The 13707-nt window shown below is 38.3% G+C and overlaps 1 protein-coding gene across 1 annotated transcript in view; it reads right to left on the bottom strand.

The window, feature by feature from the left end:
* LOC150095284 (laminin subunit alpha-1-like) overlaps positions 1 to 13707 on the bottom strand; it is a 1249242-nt gene that overhangs the window by 624174 nt on the left and 611361 nt on the right. Inside the window, exon 34 of the mRNA XM_090410638.1 lies at positions 7220 to 7303. Within this exon, the coding sequence (XP_090266764.1) occupies positions 7220 to 7303 (84 nt within the window). The remainder of the gene's footprint in view (positions 1 to 7219; positions 7304 to 13707) is intronic.

Below are 13707 nucleotides of genomic sequence, written 5' to 3'. Positions count from 1 at the left end.
TTGATGCCAAGAGAATGTGAATGTGTGTGTGTATAGAGAAAAGGAAAGGGAGATTTAAAGAAGGTTCTAGGATGAGTAAGGAGAAAATGAAATGGCTCAACGTTTGATTTGATTTTTATGGCACAAAGCCAACCTAGTTAGCCGAGTGGTTAGCATATCCATTCTCCAGCCAAAAGGCTGTGTATTTGAATCCCTTTGTGGGAATGGATGTTTGTGATTGTCTGTGAAAATACTGGTGTTGGTGCAGTTACGGTTTGTTGTAGTTGGTGGATTGAGTTGAGTGGTGGAGATGGAGAGTTGTAGAGCAGTTGCCCTCCCTTGATGAATCTTTGGACTCCCTGGAGGTGTCAAGTAATAATAATAATAATAATAATAATAAAACATCAAAGGTCATACTTCAACAAGACACAGGTTACATCAGTACATATGATAAATGGTTAGTAGGATAATAACAAAAATCCATGCCCCTGGTGGTATTCAACCTCCAGCTTCTTTGCTGGAGAGTGGACAAGTTAACCACTCTGCCAACCAGGACACCCAGGCTTGAGAAAAATATGGAGAATCACATCTAATAAGTGGCATCAGTGAAACTTATTATAGATCCAGGAATGAGCTGTTATGTTTGTATATAATGCTAGAAATATCAGAAACAAGAGAAAGATAAATGAAACGGTTGCATTGATTGTGTTTGTGAGAATAAATGATACATCATTCAACAAGGATGACATCCTGACAGGAATAGAGATGGAAGGGTATGAGGTATTTCATGAAGATTGACAAAATTGTGAAGACAACACAATGCATTCTGGGAATGATGCATAGGACACTCACTTGTAGAAGTAAGGAGATTCTGATTCCATTGAAATAGTTAAAGGTGATCTAGAGGAAGCAGCATTAAATTATAACTAGGGTAAGGAAGGTTGATCGGTTTGGAGTTAGATGGATGTGCAAAACTAAGTGAGGGTATCAGCATTTTATGCTGTAGTGAAGGAGAGTGTCTCCTCCTTGTTGCACTTGAAGACTGGAATGGCTGAGTTAGCAGATGACCAAAATTTAATTTGACAATGGTAATGAAGGCATGACAGCAAACTATGTGACATAGTCTGGGCACATTCCGGGACAAAACAGAGATGCGGCCAGTCACCATAGAAGAGACAGGAACCTCACCATGTAACCTTCCATAGTAAACCATGTCAGATTTAAGCAATAGAGATAAGGTTGGACCTTCCACAACTTTTGTCTCTTGGAAACATTACAGGGAAGAAAAGAAAGAAACTTGGGAACGTAGGATGGATACTAAGAAAATAGCATATAACGAAGATACCTTAAACCCTCCAGGGAGGGTATCTCCTGATTCTTCACGTCTGAAAAACAAGAATCTTCTCTTAAGGCTTGCAACTTGGAATGTAAGGACCTTATATGAAGCTGGGAAGTTAGATAACCTTATACAAGAACTTGAAGCAATGAAAATTGACGTTGCTGTTATCGGTGAAGTCAAATGAACTAATAGTGGAAAAATAAACAGAAAGAGCCATTCAGTTATATACTCATGTGGAGACAGTCATAGGAATGAGTAGCATTTGTACTAAAAAATAAGATTGTGCAATCCTTACTTGGATTTTGGCCCTAAGTGACAGGATAATTGCATTAAAAATTGCAGCTCAACCTTTTAATATTTTTATTGTCCAAATATATGCACCTACTTCTGATTACCCAGATGAAGATGTAAAATGTTTCTATGAAGGTTTCTATGCACTTAACAATGCTACATCAGATGACATAACAATTGTTATGGGAGATATAAATGCTAAAGTAGGCTCATTCAAACTTCAAGACATTCAAAATGCACTAAACAACGCTAACTCAGATGACATAACTATCGTTATGGTAGATCTAAATGTTTTAAGTTCTAAGAAAAGATCTCTTCTTGCATGGGAAACCAGGGCCTGGGACATATAAATCCAAGAGGAGAAAGATTAATACAGTTCTGTGAAGAAAATAATCTGGTAATAGCAAATAGTTTATTTAGCCACCCCCTCCTAGAAGACTTTACACATGGAAAAGTCCCAGGGACAGCTGCAGAAACCAGATTGACTATATAATTTATTATTATTATTATTATTATTATGGGCAACTCCAGGAAGTTGACAGACTCATCAAGGGAGGCCCTAATATCATGTCAAGAACACCTATTCAACATTCACACAGTATCTATCATACCTCGCCTTGAACTCATTCACAGTCATGGCACCCACAACAGACTCTGGCAGCTTGTTCCAATCATTCATCACTCGCCAAGTAAAAAACTTAGCTCTAACACTCTTGCTAACCACATTCTTGCCCAGCTTCCATGTATGGCCCCTAGTCCTCTCACCACCAGTCCTATTCTCAAAAATATCTTCTGAATTAATCTTATAGAAACCCTTCAGTAATTTGAATGTTTGAATAATGATTAAAAAAAGATTTTGAAATAACATCTTATAAGCCAAAACATACCCAGGGGGCTGATATTGGATCAGACCACAACCCTGGTCATTAAAGCTGCAATAAAATTAAAGAAAACAATGAAACCTCTAAACATAGAAAAATATGATCTTGGCACCCTTAAAAATCAAGAAATACAAGATAAATTTTTAAAGGAACTGACACAATCCACTGCTGTTAATGTTCCTGATCCCATCAAGTATCCATAGCCTAAAGATGAGATTGAGGATAGATGGCAGAAATTTATAGAGAGCACAAAAAAAGGCAGTAAAACAAATAATTCCCAAATTTGAGAAGAAAAAATGAGTAAACCCTCGATGAATGACAAGATACTGAAAATGATGGAGGAAAGAAAGAAACACAAAAATCGTCCTGCATACAAGAACTTAAACAAGGGGATCAGGAAAATATGTAAGATTGCAAAAGAACTATGGCTCAACAACAAATGCAAAGAAATTGAACTTCTGGACAAAAAGCACAAAACCAGAGAACTTCATGAAAAAGTTAGGGAGCTAACTAGCAAATCTTGCAAAAAAGGTAGGTTAGCATTGAAGATACCAGTGGAAACATCCTAATGAAGAAAGACAAAATAAGGGATAGATGGGTAGAGTATTCAAAGGAACTCTGCAATCATGATAGAATATATAAGCCAATGCAAGAACATTTGGAGGGGCCTACTATTCTTACCTGGGAAGGAACAAATGCCATTAGGAAACTGAAACCAGGTAAAGCTCCAGGGATGGATGGAATTATGGCAGATATCTAAAGGCTTTAGATGATAAGGCTATAAGATCACTGACTGACATATGTAACAAAATATACGAAATTGGACACCTAGCAAAAGATTTTAAGCACTCAACATTCCTACCAATACCTAAAAACAACCAAATGTGAAGAGTACAGAACAATCAGTCTGATCAGTCAGATAGCAAAAGTTATGTTATATAACATCCCAGAAAGAAATAAACATAAAATCAAAATGGAAATTAATGAAACACTATCTGGTTTCCAGGAAAATAAAGGAACTACTGAAGGACTCTTCAACATTAGAACTATTATAGAAAGATATCTGGAGAAGCAGAAAGAAGTCTACTTATGTTTTATTGACAACACAAAGGCCACTGACAATATACAACATGAACAACTAATCAAATGCATCAGAAATTTAGGAGAAGATGGTAAAGATACCAGATTACAGATAAATCTATATTGGGAGCAAACTGCCTCAATAAAAATATCAGGAGAAATCTCGTAGACATTCCCAGTAAAGAAGGATATCAGACAAGGCTGTGTTTAAACCTCTATACTGAAAATATCTTCTAGCAATTAGAAGAATTTAAAGGAATCAGCATAGGAGGCAGGAATATAAACAACATAAGATATGCAGATGATACAGTACTGATAGCTGAAAATAAGAAAGATCTTCAAAATCTACTAGAAGAGACATTGAAGCTAAGTGAAAAATATGGACTTAATTTCAACTTCAAAAAAACCAAAACCATGCTGGTAACAAGAGAAAAAGGGAAAACACCCGATATAAATATTAAGATCAGAGGAAATATACTTTAGATCAAGTAGAGACATATATATTTGGGTCAACTAATTACAGAGAATGGAAAGTGTGATAAGGAAATATTAAGAAGAATAGAAATTGCTCATTCAACTTCATTAGCATGAAAAGCATTCTGACCTCAAGGGAAATTCATACAAAAACAAGAATTAGGCTGTCCAAATGCTATGTATGGTCAACACTGCTATATGGAGCAGAAACCTGGACAATATCAAAATACTGTGAAAAATCAACTTCAGAAGAATTCTTAGAGTCCCATGGATTGTTAAAAAAAAAAACTAATTTAGAAATATATTAGAGATGACTGGAAAAGATAGGAATCTGTTGAAAACTATTAAGAAAAGGAAAACCACCTACCTTAGTCATATACTAAGACATGAATCCCTACAAAAAACACTTCTATGTAGAAGGAATGATACAAGGAAAAAGAAGAGGAAGACAAAGAACAGATTGGATGGGAAATATTAAGGACTGGACCTTTTTGTCCTATGAAGAATGCAAAAGAGAAGCACAAACCGTACATGGCAGAAGCTCATGGTAGTCAACCTGCTGGAAGGAGATGACATCTGACAAGACAAGACAGGATGAGTAATATCATTAAGCATGAGCTGCAGATGAAAAAAATGATGTGGAGGATATATAAAGAGAAAGGTGACCAGCAAACTTATGAACAGTACAAGGACCAAGCAAGAAGGGTAACCAGCATGGCAAGGAAGGCAAAATCAGTTTATGAGAAGAATCTAGCCAAGCAAGCCAAAGGAAATCCCAAAGAGTTCTTTCGTTATGTGGCCATTAAGAAGAACTATGGAAGATTAATGAGTTATGATAGTCACAAGGAGACAGAAGCAGATAAAATAGTTGAGTTCAGTTACTGAGTGACCGCTTTATTGCTTTATCCTATGTGACAGACATTAATGTGGGAACCAAGGTGGATGAATTGTAGGTTCTTACAATATTGCAGAATCTCAATGTAAATACAGCTGTGAGATTGTTGACCCAAAACTATATCAGTTAGGGTTTTGTGAGAATGTGCAGAATCAATAGCCCAGTCAAAGGAACTGGCAATTCCTTTGACTGGGCTATTTAATTTAAGTGTCAGTTTTGGTAGAGTTCCAAGGGAGTGGAAAGAGGTCAAAATAATTCCTTTGCATAAAGAATGTTCTATGATATAGTAGCAAAATTACAAATGGATTAATATATCATGAGGTGCAGTGGTAAAAGTGTACACTAGAAAAATTGATAAAAAACAGAATTCAAGAATTTGTGAGGGGTCAGTAATGCCTTATTAATTTACTAACTCTTTATAATAGAATAACAGCTGAGTTGGATAAAGGAAATGGCTACATGATAATCATACTGGCTTTTGAAAAGGCATTTGACAGAATACCGCATGGACTCTGTTATGCAAATTAGAACAAATGGGAGGATGGATATGACACTGGTTAAGTGGATAACAGGGTAGCTGCTGGACAGCAATCAAAAAGTGGTTATATGGAGGGGCAGAATCAAGGTAAAAACAGGTGACTAGTTGCGTGCTGCAAGGTTCAGTGCTGGTACCATTGCTGTTTAGTTTTTGTACACAAATGATAAAGGAAATGTACAGTTGTTTGCTGATAGATGCGAAATAAGATAGATGAACAGTTAATCAAGGTGATGTGGAGAGCCTGCATGATGATTTTCATAGGCTGTTAGTATAAGCTAATTGGTGTAAGTTAATTGGTGTCTTAATGTCCAGAAATGTAGAGTTATGCATTTTGGGATAAATAGATTACAAGCCGTGTATCACATTGATGGCACTGTACTCCAGGAAATAGATGAAGCTAGAAATTTAGGGCTGGTGGCAGAAAGAGAGTTAAAGTTTAGAGGACATATTGCTAAGGTTGCTAAGGTAGCCCATAGGGGATTATCTGGCCATTGAAGAAACTCATTACTCATTAACAAGTAGCAATAAGGAAGTTATTATTCCTCTTTATAAGGCCTTGATATGCCCACATCTGGATTACTGTGCTCACGTTTCTTGGTAAGGAAGCAATGGAGAGGATTTGAAGGTGATAGGATAGATGCAGGAGAAATGTTACAGCATTTGGCTATAGGGACAAGAACAAGGGAGTCATCCCTGGAAGTTGGATAAAGGTGTGGTTAGTAGGGATGCAAGGACTATATTTTTTGCTTGGAGAGTTGTGAATGAGTAGAATGGGTTGCCAGAATCGGTTGCGAGTGCTTTTTCTTTTAATGGGTTCAAGAAGAGGCATGTAGATTGTGTGGATAGATTGAGTCTCCTGCGATGAGTCTTTGGACTTCATGGAGGTGCCAATATTATAATAATAATAATAATAATAATAATTGCATAATGTTCTGATTAGGCCACATATGGATTACTGTGCACAGATTTGTCACCTAATTTTTGAAAGGATGAAGAGATGTTGGAGAAGGTTCCAGAGGCAATTGACCAAAACAGTTTCTGATATCTCGAATATGGAATATATAAAGAAATGTTGAGACAATGCAATTTGCTGTGTGTAGTGGATAGGAGGAAGAAGGTGATATGATAGAGATCTACAAGTTAGTATAAAGGATTAACGTTGAAGCGGGTTTTCATAAAATGGTGGGAGACTGGGGGAGAACTATATATCATCCCTGGAAGCTTTATAAGTCAGATGTAAGCAGGGGAACAAGATGTGGGTTTTTTGTATGGAGAGTTGTGAATGATTGGCATGCTCTACCTTAGACTGTGGTATCTGCAGAGAATTTGAACATGTTTAAGGCATGGTATGATGAGCAGTGTGTACAAGAAAAGGGAACTCCTAGATAAGTCTGTGAATCCATGAAGTCTTAGGATAATAATAATATTAATATTTTAAAGCTAGTGTTGCGATTTCTTTCCTAAAGTTATGACCTTTGATGTCTTTGTGCCATAAAAATCAAATCAAACCTCGAGATGAATAACAATCAACGTCCAAGCTTAAAAACCAGACTATATTAAGGAATTCAGTATTAACCAAGTTCAGTTTACACTGATGTGAATGAAATGTATTCTTTTTATAAAAGCTATAATATGCAGAATGTTTTAATTATGTTATTAAGGTAAATAAATTTAAATGTTATGCTATGTAATTTGAACAAAGTTCTAGACATTTTGTAAAAACAGAATATTGCTGAACTTACCTTTCACAGTGCCGACCTTCATAACCTGGTAGACAGTTAGTGCAAATGTAATCCAAATGATCAATATCACAACTGTCACTAAAACTGAAAAATTACATTACTTGAATAAAGAAATGAAGGCTTTCAACTTCTTACAATAAAAATTAAGTCAAGTGAAACAAAAGTTCTTAAACTGAAATCTAAAATCTTAATTTTAGACTTAAAATTCCATGAGTCAATTTAATTTAACAGATTTACACATACACAAACTGTAATTATATATACATACAATTTAAATGTTTGAAATTTAAATTATTTGAGCATTTCACCAGTTATAGTATTTCTTCATGGAAAATGTAATCCAGAAGTAATGAGAAATTATTTCACATTATTTGACATTAAATGGGTAGTGCTCATAGACAGTGATTGTATGATGAAAACTGTTAAGTAGATTTAAGCAAAATGAATTAATTTTTTTTTTTATTATGTGGTAACATTTTGAAGATTTATGTTGAATTTTCATTTTCTGATGTTTTTGATAGAGCATATTTGCTGAGTTTAGAATATTTTGTTGAGAAACAATGGTATATTTTTATATAGCCTCTCACAGTCAAGTCAACCCGACATTCCTGTAGTATTGCCTGTTTCCACAAAAATAGCTTCAGTGGGACAAGTATACCCACCTTAAAATCATATTAAAACATTCTGCATGGCTCTATTCTCCCTTAGCTGAAGAAAATGTCAACTAGACCTCTAGGTATTAGATAGGCTTCATTGCTTAGTGAAAACCACTACCCTGCTAATTAAAGGAACAAAATGGCTATTTTTAAGTTTACTATCTAATGTAGAGTCTGGTTTCTATTTCCTTCCATTCTTATTGGTTAAGTATATTGGTTTCCACAGACTGACTGCTAGATAGTACCAAATCTGTTGGTAACACTTCGTGAGGTTTCCCAATCAGCTGTTGAGTAATCTTGTTACTGATCACTCTGTTAGGCGATGCTGGAGGAATTCCAAATATAGCAGCTTGCAGGCAGCACTGTAAAGGACATGCTCGGATTGAAGTCTGGGTACTATCTGTGTGGAAATTGTGTGAAAAAGGGCCTGTAAAGGCCCTTCCTCTCTACTGCATGGTTCTATGAAAGACAGCATAAAAAACTATAGTGTTACAATGGCTGGAAAAAAAAACTCCCACAAAAAAGCAACAAAAAATTTCCAAAAAACTATAAAAATATACCCTAATATAACAACAAAACTCCATAAAAAAACACTTCCACACAGACTTTACCAACATTCCGAGGCTTAATTTTAACACTGTACACACCACTTATAGACATGCCAACCATATTTGTTATTCATCACTAATCATCCACTTGCATTCTCAATGACTACAGCTCATTTAGTCTTTCCAGTATGCTATGCATGATGCCTTCTGTAAGAAGGGAGGACCATGCACTTTTGTAAAGTCTGATATCCAGTGCAAAAGGTTCTCTCATTAAATGTCCTGCAATATGATCTGCTTTGGCTTAAGATTTCCTTTCCTCACTATTATTATTATTATTATTATTCCTGACACCTCCAAGGAGTCCAAAGACTCATTGTGGGAGGACACCTACAACTGTCTCAACTGATACAACTGTCTCAACCACTACACCGAACCTCTACTACGAATCATCTCCATCAATGCCATCTACCACCTACCACCACCACAACTGGTATTCTATGTCTGTAAATTGCATGTGTTCTGAAGGGTCAATTTGTCTGTATGCGTTTGTCTGTATACTTAGTTGCCTTCATTCTGTCTTTATTCTTTTTCCAATTTTGATGCCTAAACTTACCTATGATTACTCATCTGTGAAGGCTGATCACACAGTCTAATTACCAAATAATTATCTTCCTTGGAGATTAAAGGTCCAAAATTCAAAATGGCTACATTTCTCTTACTTCACATACCAAGCCTGGAAAATAAGCTGAATTTTTTGTAGAATAAGAAGACATTGTTTAATTAATCATTGATTAATGAACACTTAACCAGTGATTAATTAGCATTCACCAATATGGATTCCACCATTCTTGTTCTACAGTAGACCTCTTCACCTTTGGACACAGGCCATGGAAAGATGTGGAGATCTGATGTGAGTGCTCTTGATATTTTCAAGGCATCTAATTGAGACTGGCATCATGGCCTTTTTTTTCGAAGCTTCCATCTTAGAGTCTCACTTCTATCCTTTGTTAGTGGATTGCCAGCTTACCTCTCTGTTCATTCACTGAGTAACGTGTTGGACAGTTTTTTTTCATCAGTACCATTACACACTAACAACTAATTTATTCATAGCTTTGCTGATGACAGTGCACTGCACTCCACTTCATTCATCTTCATCATTCACAAGCTCCTGTAGTGTTTAGATGAGTAAAGCTTCAAGATCATCTATGACTAATGCCTTAAACAACAATCTTCTAGCCACTCTCAAATAGGATGAAGATATTTTATTAAATTGTAATGCTGTCTAAACATAATCCTGGAAGGAAAGTTAAAGAAAGTTAAGACTGTGCTCAACTTTCCTTACTTTTAATAACACTCCACTCCAGTCAATTCTGTCTTCTTGTAGACTTTAACATCCAGCCTCTCCTGGTGTAAACATATCACATTATGAATCTCTTCAGCTCCAAAAAACTTGATAGTCTTTTTTGTTCTAAACAGTGCTTCTCCTGCTCAACTCCAACACTTTATAAATCAAAAATCTGCCCAATCTTAGAACATTGCTATTATATCTGTGATGCCACCCAAAAAGCTCTCTCTCTCTCTCTCAGAGCACAAGAATGTATCCAGATGAGAGCTTATGGCTTAATAGATGGCCTATCTCATTGGCTGACTCCAACCACTTTCTACATAGATGCTATGTTTGTACATTAGATCTTTCAATAGTTCAAAGGACTCTATTCAGTATTCCTCCACTTCTCTCTAATCATGTACAAACATTGGCATATGCTGGTCAACATAACTTCTCATCTTCTTCCTTCATTCCATATCCCTCTGTCCTTTGGAACCATCTTCTCTATACCATTTTCTCCCAATCCATACTCCTCAAGAAACACATTAAGAGATTCTTTTCTGGTTTCTGATTACTTGCATCCCACAGAAGACCCTCTCACTTTATAGGCCTTGAGACCTCTCATGTGTGGGAATGATAATTAAAAACAAAAAATGTACGTGTCAGACATCTTTTGTTTCTTATTTCTGTTATTAGATACTATATACACAGTATCTATACTTTTTTTTGGCTTTGTAAGCACTCCTGAAAATTTTGAGGATAAAGGATTCATGCTCGAAGATTTTTGGTTCAGTGCTGAAGATCTCCACCTACCATGTAGCCAAATGGAAATGCCCACTACCTGGCAAGCAATAAATGGACTCAAAAGTGGAATGTCAGGGTTATCATAGGTTATAGCAGTACTGCATCAAGTTTGGTCCTGTTCCTGAACCACTAGGAAGACAGTGTAACAATGTTGAACCTTATAGACAAGCCAAACAAGCTGAATGGTCCTGGCTGGGCCATCCAAAAATGCAGGGGTAAGATCACCAGCATTTCACTTTCTGGCTTTCTGGATGTCCACAAGTCACAACCACACAATTCACAACAGCAAGATATCTCAGTGATGGTGGTCTGGAGGATATGAGAGTAAAAAGACTTAGGAGAAGAGAGTGAAAAATATGGGGAGAAAAGTATTAAAAAAGAGGAAGAACCAAAGGGACATTACCATTACTGACACTGAAAAATTATGTCAAGACAAATGAAGGAGAAGATAGAAAGTTTTTTTACCTTGGGTATATAGCATGATATTATACTACATAGACACCACTTAGACACCACTCCTCAGCACTCTGCTGAAACTTCATCAATGGGCCCGCTACCCGTTTGGGGAGGTGTTTAGGGGCAGCGCAAAGAAATGGTTCTGCAAAAAGACAGAAATGGCAACGACAATGGCACCAGACTATGGCTTTAGGCAACTGGAACATCTTCTCTCTGACACGGAAGGAGTTGGAACTGGTTGAGGAAGCCAAGCGCTACCGGCTAGATTTAGTCAGGCTTTCTTCAACCAAGAGGAGAGGCTCTGGAACTGTCGACCTGGATAAGGGGTGGAAGCTCTACTACTCTGGTGTGAGCCCGACAATGCCTGCTCAGGCGGGTGTGGGGATACTCACAAGCCCCCAGCTGTCAGACTGTGTTGCTGAGTGGATCCCATTGGGGGGACGGGTATGTGTATTAAGGCTTCAGATGAAAAACCATGATTTGGCTGCGGTGCAAGCCTATGCGCCTAATCTGGAGTCAGAATACTCTGCCTTCCTAGAGGAAGTGGATGCTGCTTTTGACAGGGTGGCAGACATGGAATCAGTCCTGCTAATGGGTGACTTCAATGCACATGTTGGAACAGATGACCAGACATGGAGGGGTGTGGTTGGGAGGAACGGTGCCCCTGACCTTAACGCGAATGGGTTGAAATTATTGGGCTTCTGCTTTACTAATAGCTTGTCCATAATGAATACCTTCTTCCAGCACCGAGAAGTCCATAAGTATACCTGGTACAGGGATACACTAGAACAAAAGTCTCTGATTGATTTCTTTATAGTCTCAGCAGACCTATTTTCCTCAGTGTTGGACATTCATGTGAGAAGAGGGGCAGAATTGTCAACTGACCACCACCTTGTTGTGTGCACTGTACGGCTTCAGAAACCAGATGCTACCATCAACGCTGGTAGGCCTAAGCAGCTATACCACGTGAAATGGGAGACATTGGAAAATGAGGCTGTGAGGAAGAATTTTGCAGATGACATTTCCTCCAGGTTCAAAGAGATTCCAAAGCATACTGCAGATGTTGAGGAGGAATGGAAGCTGTTCAGAACAGCTGTCACTGCCTCTGCACTCTCATGGTGTGGCAGAAAGCGGCTCGGCATGGGAACGGGCAGTGAGAAAAGGACACCTTGGTGGAACCAAGAAGTCCAAAAAACTGTCCAGGCAAAAAAGGAGTCCTACCTAACATGGCTTAGAGTCAGGTCACCTGAGATGCATTTGCAGTATGCTGAGGCATGAAAAGCTGCTGCTAAGGCAGTAAAGACAACAAAGCAGAAGGCTTGGGAATCCTTTGGAGAAAGATTAGATTCATCCTATGCAAATGCAAACAAAGTATTCTGGCAGACCATCCACCACCTTCGAGGGAGGAAATCGTGCACAGCAAGGGTAATTAAGGCCTCTGATGGTGCACTTTTAACAACCGAGAAGGATATCCTCCACAGATGGAGGGAATACTTTGAGAACCTTCTTAACCCGGGTGGCCCAGCAGTTGTGGACATCCAAGAGGTGCAGATCGGGGCAATGACTAGTCTCACAGCAGAAGAGGTCCATTTAGCAATAAAATTGCTAAAATCGGGCAAGGCTGCTGGCGATGATGAAATTTGGCCCGAAATGCTAAAAGCCTTAAATCGAGACGGTGTTCTCTGGCTGACTCGAGTGTGTCAGGCTGCATGGATATCTGGGCGAGCACCAAAGCAATGGCAGACAGGCATAATAATACCGGTCTTTAAGAAGGGAGACCAGAAGGATTGCAGTAACTATCATGGCATCTCTCAGCTCAGCCTGCCTGGGAAAGTGTATGCTAAGTGCTTGGAAAGATGGTGCAGGAGCATAGTTGAGTCAAAGTTCCAGGAAGAACAATGTGGCTTTCGTCCTGGTAGAAGCACAACTGACCAAATCTTAACTTTAAGGCAAGTCTTTGAGAAATCTTGGGAATATGCCAAGAATGTCTACACATGTTTCGTGGACTTGGAGAAGGCATATGACCGGGTTCCTCAGGATAAGCTTTGGCAAGTAGTACAGGAATATGGAGTGGATGGTCAACTATTAGCTGCAATCAAGTCCCTGTATGAATGCCCAGAGTTTTGTGTCAGGGTAAACAGCACAAAGTCTGAACCTTTCACAGTCCCTGTTGGCCTCTGCCAAGGGTGTGTTCTGTCACCCCTCCTTTTCATAATATTTATGGACTGGATTGATAGGCACAGCCAAGGCAGTGAGTGTGTCAGAATTGGAAAATGTAGCATTGGACGTCTGCTTTTTGCAGATGACCTAGCTCTGCTTAGCTCTTCCACAGATGACCTCCAGCGGACCCTGGATAGGTTTGTAGCTGTTTGTGCAGACACCGGAATGAAGATCAGTGTGGCCAAAACTGAAACATTTGTGGTCTCAAGACAACCATCCCAGTGCACTCTAAATGTAAGTGGAGTCCCAATGAGAGAGGTGGAGAAGTTTAAATACCTTGGGTCCATATTCATGAATGATGGAAAATGGGACGTAGAGCTAGATACTCGAATTGGCTTAGCAATCTCAATATTGCGGGAGCTTGGCCGTTCAGTAGTATTGAAGTGGGAGTTAAGCCAGAAGGCAAAGCTGGCTGTCTTTAATACAGTCTATGTCCCCATCCTCACCTATGGTCATGAGAGTTGGGTAATGACCGAA

This window comes from Typopeltis vanoorti, chromosome 20, assembly GCF_054136105.1.
Source record: "Typopeltis vanoorti isolate ZY-2024b chromosome 20, IOZ_Tvanoo_1.0, whole genome shotgun sequence".
NCBI classification, from domain to species: Eukaryota; Metazoa; Arthropoda; class Arachnida; order Uropygi; family Thelyphonidae; genus Typopeltis; species Typopeltis vanoorti.
Note: the sequence above shows the minus strand (reverse complement) of the source record. Positions and strands in the feature narration are given on the sequence as shown.